Consider the following 17,870-nt stretch of genomic DNA (forward strand, 5'->3'; position numbering starts at 1 on the left):
TTTTTAAATCTCATTCTAGTTTGCTGATGAGGGAGCTGGTGGGTGCCATTTTTGGTGTTCTCCCTATAACCTGTTAGAGCCAACGGGCATGGTCCAGCACACACCTCCTACAGCAGGTATGTTGGAACTGGGTTGGGTGAGTGTACCAAACTCTGCAAACCCTGTGACACAGCTGTGTCGTGCAGGGCAAGCGCCCCGAGTCCCACCCGCCTGTGCCCCAGCAGCTGGGCCCCAGCTGGGCTGGGCGAGCAAGTGCACCAAGCCTTGCTCTCTCTCTGCAGCGGCTGCAGCCTTGCAGTAACTGGCAGGTGATCACAGCACCCACCGGAGCACCCTTGGAGAACCTGGCTCAGGTGCCAGGGACATTGTGCTTCTGGGTCCCATGGATCATTTCCTACTCAAGACTCCTTCAGGCCTGGGAGAGGTGCTGGTTTGCCTCATTCATATAGAACACAGAGAGTCAGGCCAAGTGCAGAGACAGGAATGTGTTCCTAAAGAGTTCAACGTCATGGTCAAAAGTTGCTCACCAAATTTGGGAGATGAATGGATGAACACAGTGGGAACAGCAAGGAGACAGAAAAGATAAGAAAATACTGAACACAAGTTATAACTGAACTGAAAAATATACTTAAAGAGTTAAAACAGCAAACTGGATGAAGGAGAAGCATGAAGGACAAGCAAGAGGGAAAAGCAACAGAGATCACTGTTAGGCAGAAAAACGAAAAAAGAATTTTAAAAAGTGAGGATACCTTAAAGGACCTCTGGCACAACATCAGGCAGAATAGTATTCACATTATAGAGGTCCCAGAAGGAGAAGAGGGAAAGGGCCAGAAAAATTATTTGAAGAATAATTTTATGTTTTACTTTTTTCAGGCATGTTCTACTTTTTCTTGGTACATACATATGTGTTTATTTTTTGATATATATATGTATACGTATATATATTCTGTAGTCGGTATTTCTCTGTTCTCTATTCTAAGTCCATATTGAGTTAAATACAGTTTCTAGACATGGGGAAAGTATATATAGTAAGTCACAGAGAAGGTCAATATCTCTATTATGTTTTAGTACATCTTAAAATATACAACTAGCTTGTATGGAATTGTTATTTGGGTTTGGAATTTGGGTCTATATTCACTGTTAAGAAAAATATTTCTGTAATGAATTATTTACTAGCAAAATTAAATGCAATTTTTTATTGACAGTAGCTCAATAGGCAAGAAATGCTATATCAAAGGATTGGAGCTAATCTCTCTTTTATTTGTAATGAATGTTGTTAGAGTTTCAAATACTAATGCATAATTATTATAAATTATTCACTAATGTATCATAATATTAATATTATTATTGAAAATTAAGTTGATTCTCTGATGAATAGATAAAATGAATATTAGGTTGAAATTCTGTTATGTAAGCCTATAAATATTAAATTGAAAATAATTGAATACTAAGTATAGGAATTCAGTGTTATTAAGGTGCTTTTGAAAATAAACTTACAAATTGATTTAATGAAGTGAGGCATTTTAATAATTTTTGCTCTGCCTGCAATGCAGGAGACCCCGGTTTGATTCCTGGGTTGGGAGGATCTGCTGGAGAAGGGATAGGCTATCCGTTTCAGTATTCTTGGGCTTCTCTGGTGGCTCAGCAGGTAAAGAATACACCTTCAATGCGGGAGACCTGGGTTCAATCCCTGGGTTGGAAAGACCCCCTGGGGAAGGGAACGGCCACCCACTTCAGTATTCTGGCCTGGAGAATTCCATGGACTATATAGTCCATGGGGTAGCAAAGAGTTGGATATGACTTAGCAACTTTCACTTCACTCACCATTTTTTTTTCATTAAACTACAAGTAGAGCACATACTTTATTTGGATATGTAAAGAGCATTCTCTTTCAATTAAGAATATATAAAATCACAATTCATATATACTTTATGGTGTTATTTTTATATAGCTAATGAAATGTCATGTGACCAAATTATTGTACTTTGCTTTAACTAACCCACTGTTAACTTATAAGCTCACTTGCAATACATCAAGAATAGATGGTTTGAAATTTTTCAATAGTGAGTGACCAAATTCCATTAATAGTAATTATAACTGAATTAATTTGAAATGTATAGCAACTAAATTGATTTTATATTTTTCAATTTTTTGTTTCCTTATGAATAAGAGAGTAAAATCTGCAGTTGAGTTGATTAAGGAGGAGACCACAGTTCTATCAGGGATTCAGGATGACATGCAAAGCAATATAAAAGAGGTGATGCTTCAAAAAGCAAAGGAGTTGGAGCGTTGGATGACTGAGCAAAACGAAACTAAGGAATCTGTCTCTGAGAAAGAAAATATAGATTCTATCTTAGACTACATGCGTGGCAGATATGGTTCAAGAGACCTGTCTTTCACCCTCATTGAAGCATCTCGACAAGCTGGCATTACTTACATTGTTTATCCCAAGAAAAAGAAGATGAGACGGAGGAGAGGACTGAAGCTCAGTAAACTTACACTTGTGTATGATGAGTTATCCAAGCCTCCAAAAATTCTTAAAAGGTCTCGTTGAATCAGCATTTGTTATAGTTTAAGAAATATATTATGGTTTGGGCCTTAGTTTTTTAATTCACTCATTGAAGGATCCTTTTGTATGTATATTTCCTGGGTCCGTCTCTGGTTGTTGTTCAGTTGCTCAGTCATGTCTGACTCTTTGTGACCCCATGGGCTGCAGCACACCAGGCTTCCCTGTCCTTCACCATCTCCCGGAGCTTGCTCAAACTCATGTCCCTTGAGTTGGTGATGCCATCCAACCATCTTGTCCTCTGTTGTCCCCTTATCCTCTTGCCTTCAATCTTTCCCAGCCACAGGGTCTTTTCTAATGAGTCAGCACTTCACATCAGGTGGCCAAAGTAATGGAACTTCAGCTTTAGCATCTGTCCTTCCAATGAATATTCAGTACTGATTTCCTTCTGGATGGACTGGTTGAATCTCCTTGCAGTCCAAGGGACTCTTAAGAATCTTCTCCCATGCCACAGTTGAAAAACATCAATTCTTCAGTGCTCAGCCTTCTTTATGGTCCAACTCTCACACCCATACATGACTACTGGAAAAACCATAGCTTTGACTATAAACCATAGCTTTTCCTGGGCCCATCTCTGGTGCCAATTAATTTATCAGTCAGGGTCCCAGGAGTAAACAGATAGCACTCTCAATTTAGAATAATTCTAGAGAGGGATACCAAGTGGCAATTTACAAAGATGTGGGCATAGGAAAATCACAAATGATAGAGTGCTATCCTGGGGCTGGAAATAATAGAGCCAGTCTCTATCCCTCAGTATGAGAGGACAAAAAGAGAGGATGATTACTAGAACCTGGAAGAAAGGAATTTTATGGAAAGGATTTCCTTGAAAGAAGTAGTGAACTTTGGTCAAAGATCATGGCTAGTTTGAGGCAACCTTTCAGGAGGGGCCCGGAGGAATACTTTGACCTCGCTTGAACTCCCTTTTCAGGACTCCTAATTGAACATACTTGATTAGAAGAAAGAAAGTATTCCTATGTATATAGTCTGTACAGACTAGTACTCTAGGGCAAAGGACAAGGTAGAGAATAGAGATAAATGTGGAGGTGGAAAGGAGATCTGTTTGGCACAGATGGTCTTTCCAGGGTGACCTTTGACCAGAAATAGGAATTGAGAAGGAGTCAGCCACTCAGAAGGACTGGAAAATGCAATGCCTTTGAGGCTTGCCCTAAGCCTGGAACAGTGGGAGGCGAGAGAGTAGTGTTATTAGAGATATTTGCTGGGGTCTCATCGTGTTGTCTTGTAGGCTACGATGAAAAGTTTGATTTGTGTTCTAGGTACTAGGGAATGCTCTTGGAGGGACTGACATGATCTGATTTACATTTGTTTAAAAAAAAATTACAAAACTTGCTGGCTGCTGTGTGGAGAATGGATAAAACCAAGAGTACAAGCAGGGATTTAAGATGTCATTATACTCTAGACCGAAGAAGGCAATGGCACCCCACTCCAGTACTCTTGCCTGGAAAAGTCCATGGATGGAGGAGCCTGGTAGGCTGCAGTCCATGGGGTCGCGAAGAGTCGGACACGACTGAGCGACTTCACTTTCACTTTTCACTTTCATGCACTGGAGAAGGAAATGGCAACCCACTCCAGTGTTCTTGCCTGGAGAATCCCAGGGACGGGAGCCTGGTGGGCTGCCGTCTATGGGGTCACACAGAGTTGGACACGACTGACGTGACTTAGCAGCATACTCTAGACTGAAGAGATGATGGAGGCTTGCCCTGGAGTGTGAAGAGGAGTGGAGTGTCACCGAATAAGGAAGCAGAAGGATACTGACTTTTCTCACTTTTATTCTCCTTCTTTTAGCACAGGACTTTCTCATAGTACACACTTGGTAAATATTTATGAAATGATGGGGTTTAATTTTTTTTTCCTTCCAATAGAGCATGTTTGTTCTCTCACGTGGCTATAACAGCACCAGCATACAATGAATGCTACTGAATGAAAACTCTGTGGGAAATGGAGAGTTTGCGGAGATGATCCTAGAAACATAGCATTTGAAAATGTATTAAATGTCATCTAACTTGATAGCCTAGGAAGTTTGGGATGAAGTCTGGGATGTCTTTTTGTTAGTCTGCTGTGGAGTAAAATCTTTGCTTCTTCCTGCTTCCTCAAGTTCATGTCCTTGCCAACCATTTGGATACATTTCCTTTTGCACATCAAGTTTTAACTCCTCAGTTCTCCTGAGATTGTATTTCCTCTGGTTGGGGGTGGGGATGTAAATTAAGCCTGGAAGGAGCACTGACCCCTTATTCAGTTCTTTACAGAGGCTGTAACTTTAATAACAGTCTTCTGCTTTCATAACCTCAATGTAGATTCTTCACATGATCTAAATGAATGAACAGAAGGACTTGATTTGCATAAAAGTACCATGTAATTTTATTTTGATAACAGAGAAATAGTCATTGTGACTGAGTTGATTTATTGGTTATAAAAATTATATTTCTGTAATTTAAGAATCACCCTTTTGCATACTAGATCAGTGTCCCACGGAATCCTTCCTGGACAGAAGAAATATTTGCTCAGAGTTCCACTATATGAACGTGTACTTCGGTGTCCCAGTGTACCTTTGGGTTTAAATTCTGACAAATGTGCCCAAATTAAGAGAATTCTGGAACATAGTGATCCTCAAACATGGTCTCCTGAGATGGTCTCTCAGCCTAAGCAAAAGAAGACAACCCCGAGAGTTAAAATATCTGTTGACAAAGACTCATCTGAAGGAGTGAAACAATCACCAAAGCTAGAATTGAGTGATTCTTTGACCTGTGGTCTTCCTCCAGCAGTCATTAAACATTATGAATCTGAAGTGGAGATCTTGACTGAAGAAATAAATAGTAAGAAGAAATATCCTGCATTTTTATATTGTAGGCGTGGAGCTCTTTATAGGAAACTGGGAAAGTTACAGAGTGCCATGAATGATCTACAGGAAGTAAGTTTTATGTAATCAAAATAATAATACTAACCATTTATCCTTGCTTATAATTATATATTGACCTTTTACTAGAATTTTGAATAATGAATATTTGTATTACGTATATAGGAGTAGAAAATTCTGGCATTTTCAAATAATTAGCCTTAAAAACACTAGATTTTTGTCAGATTCAGAGGCATCATATTATACTATACACATATAAAGCTGTTGAAGTCAGCAATGTGTGAAAGTTTATTTGCTAGTCTGTCTTCCCTTAGATCAATTTAAATGGAATTTATACATCTATTTTCTAGGCTATATTCTTGGAGCCATTGTTCCTCAATGCCTATTGGCACCGACATTTCATTTATCTTTTCCAAGACAAAATTAATGAAGCTTTGGATGACTTGAATTTTATAAATAAATACAATAAAAATAATGCAGGTGGGTTGTCTGTGCAGTCATATCTTAAACTAAGCTTTGGTCATTTAGTGGTAAAAAGATACATAATTCAAGACATATAAGTCTCCACAAATGGTTGTAACTTTCCTAAGTTAAATTTATTCTTGATTCCCTAGTAGCTCAGGTGGTAGAGCGTCTGCCTACAATGCTGGAGACCCGGGTTTGATCCCTGGGTCAGGAAGATCCCCTGGAGAAGGAAATGGCAACCCACTCCAGTACGCTTGCCTAGAAAATCCCATGGACCGAGGAGCCTGGTAGGCTGAAGTCCGTGGGGTTGCAGAGTCGGACATGACTGAGTGACTTCACTTCACTTCACTTCATTGTAAATATAGGACTCTTTTGTGATCCTGTTGTTTTAAAAAATATTTATCATAGTTTGAAATGTTAATGTCCTTGGTATACATTACAATAAATTGGTTTCTTACTGCTTATTTTGTAAGATAAGCTTACAATTTTTATAGAAGTAATTCACAAATTTAGTCTGAATTAGAGTTGTAGTAATTTTGCATGTGTGAGTGCTCAATTGCTCAGTTGTGTCCAATTCTTTGTGACCCCATAGACTACAGCCCACCAAGCTCCTCTGTCCATAGGATTCTCCAGGCAAGAATACTGGAGTGGGTTGTCATTTCTTCCTCTAGGGGATCTTCCTGAACCAGGGAATGAACTGGTGTCTCCTGAATCTCCAGTATTGGCAGGCAGATTCTTTACCATTCTTAAGACTTCTCAGTTGGATGAAATATATAGCTTTGTGTTTATGTACTGTTCTCTAATCAACTTGAATGACTAGGCATGGAACTTTAGAGAAATGAGAAAATGTCATATTCATCTTTGTATCTCCAACACTCACAACATACCCCTAAAATATAACATGAGCTTAATAAATGTTTTTTTTTTTTTAATTTATGCTGATCTTTGCTAAAAGTCCATAACTTTTTACTGTGAACATTAAAAGATTATGAAACAATTTTAGATATATAAAAAGGAAAAAGGTAATTTTTGTTGTTGAAATGGAAACACTTTTAACATAATTATTTATCCAGTCTGTGAGAATGAATTTTGCATTGTTGAACAAAAGAACAAATATTAAATGACAAAGAGAGTAAATAGAGATACATTTTTGTAAGACTACATTTTTCAGAGGGTGAACGATTAACTTCTTAAAATTTAGGGCTGTACCACTAAGTTTTTCCGTATTAATTTTCTTTAGACGCATATTTTTCAAGAGCAGAAATTTTCAGAGAAAAAAATGAAATTACTTTGGCAATTCTAAATTATACTCAGGCAATCAAGTGCAGACCCATGGATTCTGATATGTACTTCAGGAGGGGTGAGATGTATGAAATAGAAAACAAAATGCTGGCCATTGATGACTTTTCTAAAGTAAGCTGTATTACATATAATGCTGTCATTTATATATTTGTATATTTTAGAACATGATATACTAATTATATAAATACAAATTATCTAATTATATATTTATACATTTTAGAGCATGATATCCTAATTTATAACAAATTGTTGAAATTCTCTCATGCATTATATAGTCCAAATTAATTTATTTTAGATTAGATCATAGAATATTCATTAGTGGAATTGATATTAACAGTACATCAATGATATTTTTGAATGAATGGATTTCCATCAGAGTTGGGTATGAGAGCATTCAGGCAACTTTGATGGAGCCTTGACTTTCCAGCTGTCTTCTTTTGGACTATGAAGCACTGAATAAACCTTTGAAGAGTGCTTCTTTCTTTCAAACAGTGGAGAAAATAATTTTCCACTTTTTGACACTGAGATCTGGCGATTTTCTTCTGCAGCAAACCTATCTGCTTTCAAAGACTGCTTACTGGCTCATTCATTCATTCATTCATTCACTCACAAATATTTATTGCCTAAGACACTGGGTAATAAAATGGATAAATCCTGGTGAATAAAACAGAAATGTTTCATGCTTACATGGAGCCTATAGTATAAAGAACAAATATTAAAGAAATAAATATATATACTAATATATAATTACTAATTGTGATGAATGCTGTGATGGAAATAAAGATGATCAGTTCTGTTCAGTTGCTCACTCGTGTTTGATTCTTTGCGACCCCATGGACTGCAGCACGCCAGGCTTCCCTGTCTATCACCAGCCTCCCAGAGTTTATTCAAGCTCATGTCCATTGAGTCAGTGATGCCATCCAAGCATCTCATCCTCTGTCATACCCTTCTCCTTCCGCCCTCAATCTTTCCTAGCATCAGGGTCTTTTCTAATGAGTCAGTTCTTTGCAACAAGTGGCCAAAGTATTGGAGTTTCAGTTTCAGCATCAGTCCTTCCAATGAATATCAGGACTGATTTCCTTTAGGATAGGCTGGTTCGATCTCCTTGCAGTCCAAGGGACTCTCAAGAGTCTTCTCCAATACCACAGTTCAAAAACATCAATTCTTTGGTGCTCAGCTTTCTTTATAGTCCAACTCTCGCATCCATACATGACTACTGGGAAAAACCGTAGCTTTGACTAGACGGACCTTTGTTGGCAAAGTAGTGTCTGCTTTTTAACATGCTGTCTAGGTTGATCATAGCTTTTTTTTCCAAGGAGCAAGCATTTCATTTTATGGCTGCAGTCACCATCTGCAGTGATTTTGGAGCCCAAAAATTAAAGTTTGTCACTGTTTCCATTGCTTCCCCGTCTGTTTGCCATGAAGTGATGGGACCAGATGCTATGATCTGAGTTTTCTGGATGTTGAGTTTTAAGCCAACTTTTTCATTCTCCTCTTTCACTGTCATCAATAATCTGTTTCTTTAGTTCTTCTTCACTTTCTGCCATAAGAGTGGTTTTGTCTGCATATCTGAGGTTATTGATATTTCTCCCGGCAATCTTGATTCCAGCTTGTGTTTCATCCATCCCAGCGTTTCTCATGATGTACTCTGCATATAAGTTAAATAAGCAGGGTGACAACATACAGCCTTGATTTACTCGCTTCCTGATTTGGAACCAGTCTGTTGTTCCATGTCCAGTTTTAACTGTTGCTTCTTGACCTGCATACAGATTTCTCAGGAGTCAGGTTAAGTGGTCTGATATTCCCATCTCTTTCAGAATTTTCCAGAGTTTATTGTGATCCACATAGTCAAAGGCTTTGGCATAGTCAATAAAGCAGAAATAGATGTTTTTCTGGAACTCTCTTGCTTTTTCAGTGATCCAGCAGATGTTGGCAGTTTGATCTCTGGTTCCTCTTGCCTTTTCTAAATCCAGCTTGAACATCTGGAAGTTCACAGTTCACATACTGTTGAAGCCTGGCTTGGAGAATTTTGAGCATTAATTTGCAAGCGTGTGAAATAAGTGCAATTGTGTGGTAGTTTGAGCATTCTTTGGCATTGCCTTTCTTTGGGATTGGAATGAAAACTGACCTTTTCCAGTCCTGTGGCCACTGCTGAGTTTTCCAAATTCTCTGACATATTGAGTGCAGCACTTTCACAGCATCATCTTTTCGGATTTGAAATAGCTCAACTGGAATTCCATCTCCTCCACTAGCTTTGTTCATTGTGATGCTTCCTAAGGCCCACTTGACTTCACATTCCAGGACGTCTGGCTCTAGGTGAGTGATCACACCATTATGCTTATCTGGGTCGTGAAGATCTTTTTTGCACAGTTGTTCTGTGTATTCTTGCCACCTCTTCTTAACATCTTCTGCTTTTTTTAGGTCCAAACCATTTCTGTCCTTTATCAAGCCCATCTTTGCATGAAATGTCCCCTATTTATCTCTGATTTTCTTGGAGAAACCTCTAGTCCGTCCCATTCTTTTGTTTTTGTCTATTTCTTTGCACTGATCACTGAGGAAGGCTTTCTTATCTCTCCTTGTTATTCTTTGGAACTCTGCATTCGATTGGGTATATCTTCCCTCTTTTCCTTTGCCTTTAGCTTAATAAATGGATATTTATTGATAATGGGGGCAATTTATATTTGATTGGGAGATATCAGAGAATCTCTTGAGGGAGTGAATTTTTACTAGCCTGTGTATGGAGTCTGTGCTGCTGCTGCTGCTGCTAAGTCGCTTCAGTCGTGTCCAACTCTGTGTGACCCCTTAGACAGGAGCCCACCAGGCTCCCCCGTCCCTGGGATTCTCCAGGCACGAATACTGGAGTGGGCTGCCATTTCCTTCTCCAGCGCATGAAAGTGAAAAGTGAAAATGAAGTCGCTCAGTCATGTCCGACTCTTCGCGACCCCATGGACTGCAGCCCACGAGGCTCCTCTGCCCATGGGATTTTCCAGGCAAGAGTACTGGAGTGGGTTGCCATTGCCTTCTCCGATGGAGTCTATAGTCAGGCAGATATTCCACTGATTGCAGCAGAATTGTAACCTTGAACTCCTGAGTTTTAATTCTAAAGTCTAGTTCTTAGTACAACTGAGAAGTTATTTAAACAGTTTAACTTTTCATGTTCCCAACTGCTCTGTTTCTTAATTTATAATAGCCACATACTTGACATTCTTTTGCTTCAAGAGAATATTGTTATAACTTGGTAACTTCTTGTCTATAAGTGAACACAAATCTCTTTTGAAGATATTAAAGTTGTTAAAAATATCTTTTCTGATCATTTCCTTTATCTAGCACTGATACTAATAGTTTAAAAATTGACTCTTGCAGCAACTTGAGGTCAAACGTCAAAATCTTTAGTGTGTTTTTTCCTATTTTAAAAGTACCTCATAATTGCTGTGCTTCAATTTCCCGTCTACTATCAATAGGCAAGGAACTTTACAACTGAGTTTACAATAATTTAGTCTGTTTATTGCCTTCTTTGTCAATGTGAAATGAATGAGCCATGCCAATACCAGTTTATTTCTTTTCTCCATTTTAGGGGCTAAATAAATCCATATTTCATTTCATTGAGTCGGCCTTAATGTGGTCTAGTATGTGTCACCTTTAATTGGAATAAAATGCTATGATAGATCCAATATAATCCAATCCTACTCTAGTTGAATAATTACTTATGAGGTTTTATTAATAAAAACTTTGGCGGGGAGAAACCTTGGCTTCTTATATGTGCTGGATTTTGTTTTTGTTTTTAATAAAACTTCCCCTTTCTAGAATTTGATGACAAACAGATTTCCTTTTTTACATGCAAATCTGAAACTTTTGGCATCTTAGTTTGCTTTTATGTAATCTGAAGTTAAAAACACGGTTGTAGTTATTTAATTTCCTGTGGGATTATATACTTTTCTTGCTTATTTTTTTTTCATAATGTGATATGTTTCTGTGATTTCCCTCCAACCCCTGCCCCATGTAGTGTATCTTTTATGATCCCAAAAGAACAGATGCATTATTTAAACGTGGGCTGTTCTACTATGAAAATGAAAACTGGATTGCAGCTGAACAAGATTTTACAGCCTTGTTAAATATAGATCCCCAAAATTCTCAAGCAAGGTAAGAATTATTTTAGATATGGTTTTTGAAAAAAAATTTGAAATATGCTCTCAAGAAAGAAAATTGCTTGAAATACATCAGACAGCCCTTAAAATAGTGAATCAATTTTTTAGAACTACTAGTGTATGAAGATCTTTACCTATACCCTAAGAGTAGTGAGTATTTCAACCTAAAAGGCATAAAAGTGATAATTTAGAATTGTTTCATTTGCATTTTCTAAAGACTAGTTACATTATCGATTTTTTAAAATAGTGACCTGTATTTTGTTTCTTTGGATTTCTTTTCATATCTGTATTTAGTCAGTACAGAGAGCTGTTGACATAGATTTCCATTCTTTCTTATTGTAACTTGGATTTTAAACTTTGTTCGTCCAACCTTATTGTGTATAATTCGTTTCCATTTTGTTGCTTTTCTTTTCATCAAAATTTAGTTTTGAAGAGGCTTAAAACATATATATAGTCATACTTATTTGTCTTCTGTTAGCATTGTTATAGTAAAATAAAGTACGCATTCAAAAATATGCAAAGTATGACATCACAATGTCAATAATTATGTAACTACCACCAGCTCAAGAAACATTTCTAGCAAACCTCCTTTTGCCTTTGCCTCTCTGAGAAGGTAACCACTGTCCTGACTTAGATTTCTTTATAGTTTCAACACACAAGTATGTGTCCCTAAACATTCTTAGTTTAGTTTTGCTGTTTTCTTGAACTTTATATAAATAAAATTGTCAGGTAGTACTCTTTCATCTCTAGCTTTATTTCATTGAATATTATGTATTATTGCATGTGGCTCCAGTTTGTTCATTTTAATTTTTGTATAACATTCAGTGACATGAATATGTTACAGTTTATTTATCCATTCTACTGATGAATTCAAATATGGCTTCATTCACCATTACTGTACATGACACACATATGTGTATATCTGTTGGATATACAGGTAGGAGTGGATACTTGCATTCCTATACCTAATTCATAGGGTATGCAGTTGTTCAGCTGTAGTGCCAAACTAATTTTGCAAACTGGTTGTACTACCAGTAGTTATGCAGGCTCCACACCAGCACTGGGTACTATTATAGCTTTCAAATTTTAGCCATCCTAGTGGGTATGGAGTATTATCTTATTTAGTTTGAATATTCATTTTCTTCATTACAAACATGATTATTCAGTTTCAGATGTTTACTAACCATTTGGATTTTCTTTGTCTTGTTATCCATAACTTTTGTGTTGTTGGTCTTTTTTCTTTATTAATTTGTATGAACTAAAACATATTCTTGGTATGAGCCCTTTGGTTATATTTATAGCAATTATTTTTTTCTAGCTCTGGATTGTCATTGCACTCCTTAAATATTGTCTTTTGGTAAACAGTTTTTAGGTGTAATACAATATAATCTGGTTGAATAACATTTTTTTCTTTAAAATTAGCGCTTTACCTGTCTTTATTATAAGTAAGTTTTTCCTACTTTTATGTCATGTAGATATTCTCCTGTCTGATCTTCTAGAAAGTTTATTATTTTGCCTTTAAAGTTAGATTTACAGTATACCTAGAATCAATTTTTGTATATGCTGTGAAGCAGAGAACAAATTTCATTTTTTTCTGTATGCATATTCAAATTTCCCAGCAACATTGAATAAAATGCCTGTCACTTTCCCATTGCTCTGTAGTGTAAGCTTTGTAGGAAATGAAGATCCAGGTATGGGTGGATCTCTTTCTTAGTCTTTTCTCTATTTTCAGGTTTTCTTTTTTTTTTTTTTTTTTGATATGGACCATTTTTAAAGGTTTATTGAATTTGTTACAATATTGCTTCTGTTTTTTTATATTTTGAGTTTTTGGCCACAAGACATGAGGGATGTTAGCCCCCTGACCAGGAATTGAACCCCCACCCCCTACATTGGAAGGTGAAGTCTTAACCACTGGATTGCTAGGGAAGTCCCTATTTTGGGGGGTTTTAAAAAATCTATCTTTGCACCAGTACTATACTGTCTTAAATACTATAGTTTCATAATAAGTCGTGAAATCCAGTAGAACAGTTCTTTTGATCTTTCAAAATTGTCAGAGCTTCCCTTGGCTATTTTGCATTTCCAAACACATTGAATGGGGTTAAACTATATGAAGGGCTTCCCTGATAGCTCAGCTGGTAAAGAATCTGCCTGCAGTGTAGGAGACCCTGGTTCAACTCCTAGGTTGGGAAGTTCCCCTGGAGAAGGGATAGACTATTCTTGGACTTCCCTGGTGGCTCAGATGTTACAGAATTTGACTGTAATGCAGGAGACCTGAGTTTGACTCCTGGGTTGGGAAGATCTCCTAGAGGAGGGCATGGCAACCCACTTCAGTATTCTTGCCTGGAGAATCCCCATGCAGAGGAGCCTGGTGTGGGCCATAATCATGAGGTTGCAAAGAATCGGACATGACTGAATGACTAAGCAGGCATGCAAATTATATGAAAATTGACTTCTTTATTGATCAGAATAGTAAAATTTCACAATTTTGTATGGTTTAAGTTAGTAGAATCAGCATGTTAACTTCCATGGTAATTCATTTGTATCTTGATTGGGGTTGCAATGAATTTATAGAGCAGTAGGGGAAAATTTTACGTCCTAACAATATTGAATCTTCTCGTGTATGCCTAAGATACATTTTCTTTCTGTCTTCATTTCCTTTTACTCAATTATGTTTTATAATTTCTGTAAAGAAGCCTTATGTATATCTTTTTCTTTATTCCTATATATTCAATATTGCTTAGTTTTATTTTAGGTACTACTTTAGTATAATTTTATTTTAAACTTTTTGTTGCTGGTATATAGAAATGCAGTTGATAAATGTATACTGACCTTGCAATATAGCAATCTAGCTAAACTTTTAAAAAATATATTTAAAAAAACTTACTTCTATTTAACTGGAGTATAAGTACTCTGCAGTGTTGTGATGGTTTCTGCCATACGTCAATGTGAATCAGCCATAGGTATACATATATCCTCTACCTCTTGAACCTCCCTTCCACCTCCCATCCCATCCCACGCTTCTAGGTTGTCACACTGGATTTGAGCTCCCTGCCTCATACAGTACAGCAAATTCCCATCGACTCTATTTCTTTGCATCTTTCCAAACATAGAAAAGTGTTAAATTCCTTCACTTGAGATATCTGGTTTTCCTTTAATTTACAACAATTTGACATTCAGGCTACCTGCTCTTTGTTGCAAAACTTCTATATAACCTGTCCCGAACCCCTTGCCTCCTCAGAGCACTTCTCTCAAGGTTACTTGAGCTTGAATAAACCTTAAAGTCCTAAAAAATCCCACTAAATAAAACATAACTGCCAACTTATAGGTTGTGAATATTTTTTAAGTCAACAATCAGTTCAGTTCAGTTCAGTCGCTCAGTCGTGTCCAACTCTTTGCGACCCTGTGAATCACAGCCAGACCTCCCTGTCCATAACCAACTCCCGGAGTCTACCCAAACCCACATCCGTTGAGTCGATGATGGCATCCAGCCATCTCATTCTCTGTCATCTCCTTCTCCTCCTGCCCCCAATCCTTCCCAGCATCAGGGTCTTTTCCAATGAGTCAACTCTTCAAATGAGGTGGCCAAAGTATTGGAGTTTCAGCTTCAACATCAGTCCTTCCAGTGAACACCCCGGACTGATCTCCTTTAGGATGGACTGGTTGGATCTCCTTGCAGTCCAAGGGACTCTCAAGAGTCTTCTCCAACACCATAGTTCAAAAGCATCAATTCTTCGGCACTCAACTTTCTTTTTAATCCAACTCTTACATCCATATATGACTACTGGAAAAACCATAGCCTTGATTAGACAAACTTTGTTGGCAAAGTAATGTCTCTGCTTTTCAACATGCTATCTCAGTTGGTTGGTCATAACTTTCCTTCCAATGAGTAAGCATCTTTTAATTTCATGACTGCAATCACCATCTGCAGTGATTTTGGAGCCCCCAAAAATAAAGTCTGACACTGTTTCCACTGTTTCCCCATAGATTTCCCATGAAGTGATGGGACCAGATGCCATGATCTTAGTTTTCTGAATGTTGAGCTTTAAGCCAACTTTCTCACTCTCCTCTTTCACTTTCATCAAGAGGCTCTTTAGTTCCTCTTCACTTTCTGCCAGAAGGGTGGTGTCGTCTGCATATCAGAGGTTATTATATTTCTCCCGGCAATCTTGATTCCAGCTTGTGCTTCTTCCAGCCCAGCATTTCTCATGATGTACTCTGCATATCCGTTAAATAAGCAGGGTGACAATATACAGCCTTGACGTACTCCTTTTCCTATTTGGAACTAGTCTGTTGTTCCATGTCCAGTTCTAACTGTTGCTTCCTGACCCACATATAGGTTTCTCAAGAGACAGGTCAGATGGTCTGGTATTCCCATCTCTTTCAGAATTTTCCAGAGTTTATTGTGATCCACACAGTCAAAGGCTTTGGCATAGTCAATAAAGCAGAAATAGATGTTTCTCTGGAACTCTCTTGCTTTTTTTGATGATCTAGCGGATGTTGGCAATTTGATCTCTGGTTCCTCTGCTTTTTCTAAAACCAGCTTGAACATCTGGAAGTTCATGGTTCACGTATTGTTGAAGCCTGACTTGGAGAATTTTGAGTATTACTTTACTAGCGTGTGAGATGAGTACAATTGTGCAGTAATTTGAGCATTCTTTGGCATTGCCTTTCTTTGGGATTGGAATGAAAACTGAATTTTCCAGTCCTGTGGCCACTGCTGAGTTTTCCAAATTTGCTGGCATATTGAGTGCAGCACTTTCACAGCATCATCTTTCAGGATTTGAAATAGCTCAGCTGGAATTCCATCACCTCCACTAGCTTTGTTCGTAGTGATGGTTTCTAAGGCTCACTTGACTTCACATTCCAGGATGTCTGGCTCTAGGTGAGTGATCACACCATTATGCTTATCTGGGTCGTGAAGATCTTTTTTGAACAGTTGTTCTGTGTATTCTTGCCACCTCTTCTGAATATCTTCTGCTTTTTTTAGGTCCATGCCATTTCTGTCCTTTATCAATCCCATCTTTGCATGAAATTTTCCCTTGGTATCTCTAATTTTCTTGAAGAGATCTCTAGTCTTCCCCATTCTGTTGTTTTCGTCTATTTCTTTGCATTGATCACTGAGAAAGGCTTTCTTATCTCTCCTTGCTATTCTTTGGAACTCTGCATTCAGGTGGGAATATCTTTCCTTTTCTCCTTTGCTTTTCGCTTCTCTTTTTTTCACAGCTATTTGCAAGGCCTCCTCAGACAGCCATTTTGTTTTTTTGCATTTCTTTTCTATGGGGATGGTCTTAATCCCTGTCTCCTATACAATGTAATGAACCACCGTCCATAGTTCTTCAGGCCTCTGTCTATCAGATCTAGTCCCTTAAATCTATTTGTCACTTCCACTGTATAATCATAAGGGATTTGATTTAGGTCATACCTGAATGATCTAGTGGTTTTCCTACTTTCTTCAATTTAAGTCTGAATTTGGCAATAAGGAGTTCATGATCTGAGCCACAGTCAGCTCCTGGTCTTGTTTTTGCTTACTGTATAGAGCTTCTCCATCTTTGACTGCAAAGAATATAATCAATATGATTTTGGTGTTGACCATCTGGTGATGTCCATGTGTAGAGCTTTTCTTGTGTTGTTGGAAGAGGGTGTTTGCTATGACCAGTGCGTTCTTTTGGCAAAACTCTGTTAGCCTTTGCCCTGCTTCATTCTGTACTCCAAGGCCAAATTTGCCTGTTACTCCAGGTATTTCTTGACTTCCTACTTTTGGATTCCAGTCCCCTATAATGTAAAGGACATCTTTCTTGGGTGTTAGTTCTAAAAGGTTTTGTAGGGCTTCATAGAACTGTTCAACTTCAGCTTCTTCAGTGTTACTGGTCGGGGCATAGACTTGGAATACTGTGATGTTGAATGGTTTGCCTTGGATGAACAGAGATCATTCTGTCATTTTGAGATTGCATCCCAGTACTGCATTTCAGATTCTTTTGTTGACTATGGTGGCTACTCCATTTCTTCTAAGGGAATCTTGCCCACAGTAGTAGATATAATGGTCATCCGAGTTAAATTCACCCTTTCCAGTCCATCTTAGTTAGAAGATTCCTAGAATGTCGACGTTTACTCTTGCCATCTCTTTTGACCACTTCCAATTTGCCTTGATTCATGGACCTAATATTCCAGGTTCCTATGCAATATTGCTCTTTACAGCATTGGACCTTGCTTCTACCACCAGTCACATCCACAGCTGGGTGTTGTTTTTGCTTTGGCTCCATCCCTTCATTCTTTCTGGAGTTATTTCTCCACTGATCTCCTTTAGCATATTGGGTACCTACCGACCTGGGGAGTTCCTCTTTCAGTGTCCTGTCTTTTTGCCCTTTCATACTGTTCATGGGGTTCTCAAGGCAAGAATACTGAAGTGGTTTGCCATTCCCTTCTCCAGTGGACCACATTCTGTCAGACCTCTCCACCATGACCTGTCGTCTTGGGTGGCCCCGCATGGCATGGCTTAGTTTCATTGAGTTAGACAAGCTGT

At 38.0% G+C, this 17,870-nt stretch overlaps 1 protein-coding gene across 1 annotated transcript in view; it reads left to right on the forward strand.

Annotated features, from left to right (window-relative positions):
* The window catches only part of TTC6 (tetratricopeptide repeat domain 6), a 183,574-nt gene that overhangs the window by 107,561 nt on the left and 58,143 nt on the right, over positions 1-17,870 (forward strand). The window contains exons 10-14 of the mRNA XM_065906884.1: positions 2,171-2,544; positions 5,042-5,492; positions 5,789-5,918; positions 7,144-7,316; positions 11,209-11,345. Of these exons, the coding sequence (XP_065762956.1) occupies positions 2,171-2,544; positions 5,042-5,492; positions 5,789-5,918; positions 7,144-7,316; positions 11,209-11,345 (1,265 nt within the window). The remainder of the gene's footprint in view (positions 1-2,170; positions 2,545-5,041; positions 5,493-5,788; positions 5,919-7,143; positions 7,317-11,208; positions 11,346-17,870) is intronic.

Source organism: Muntiacus reevesi, chromosome 15, assembly GCF_963930625.1.
Source record: "Muntiacus reevesi chromosome 15, mMunRee1.1, whole genome shotgun sequence".
NCBI lineage: Eukaryota > Metazoa > Chordata > Mammalia > Artiodactyla > Cervidae > Muntiacus > Muntiacus reevesi.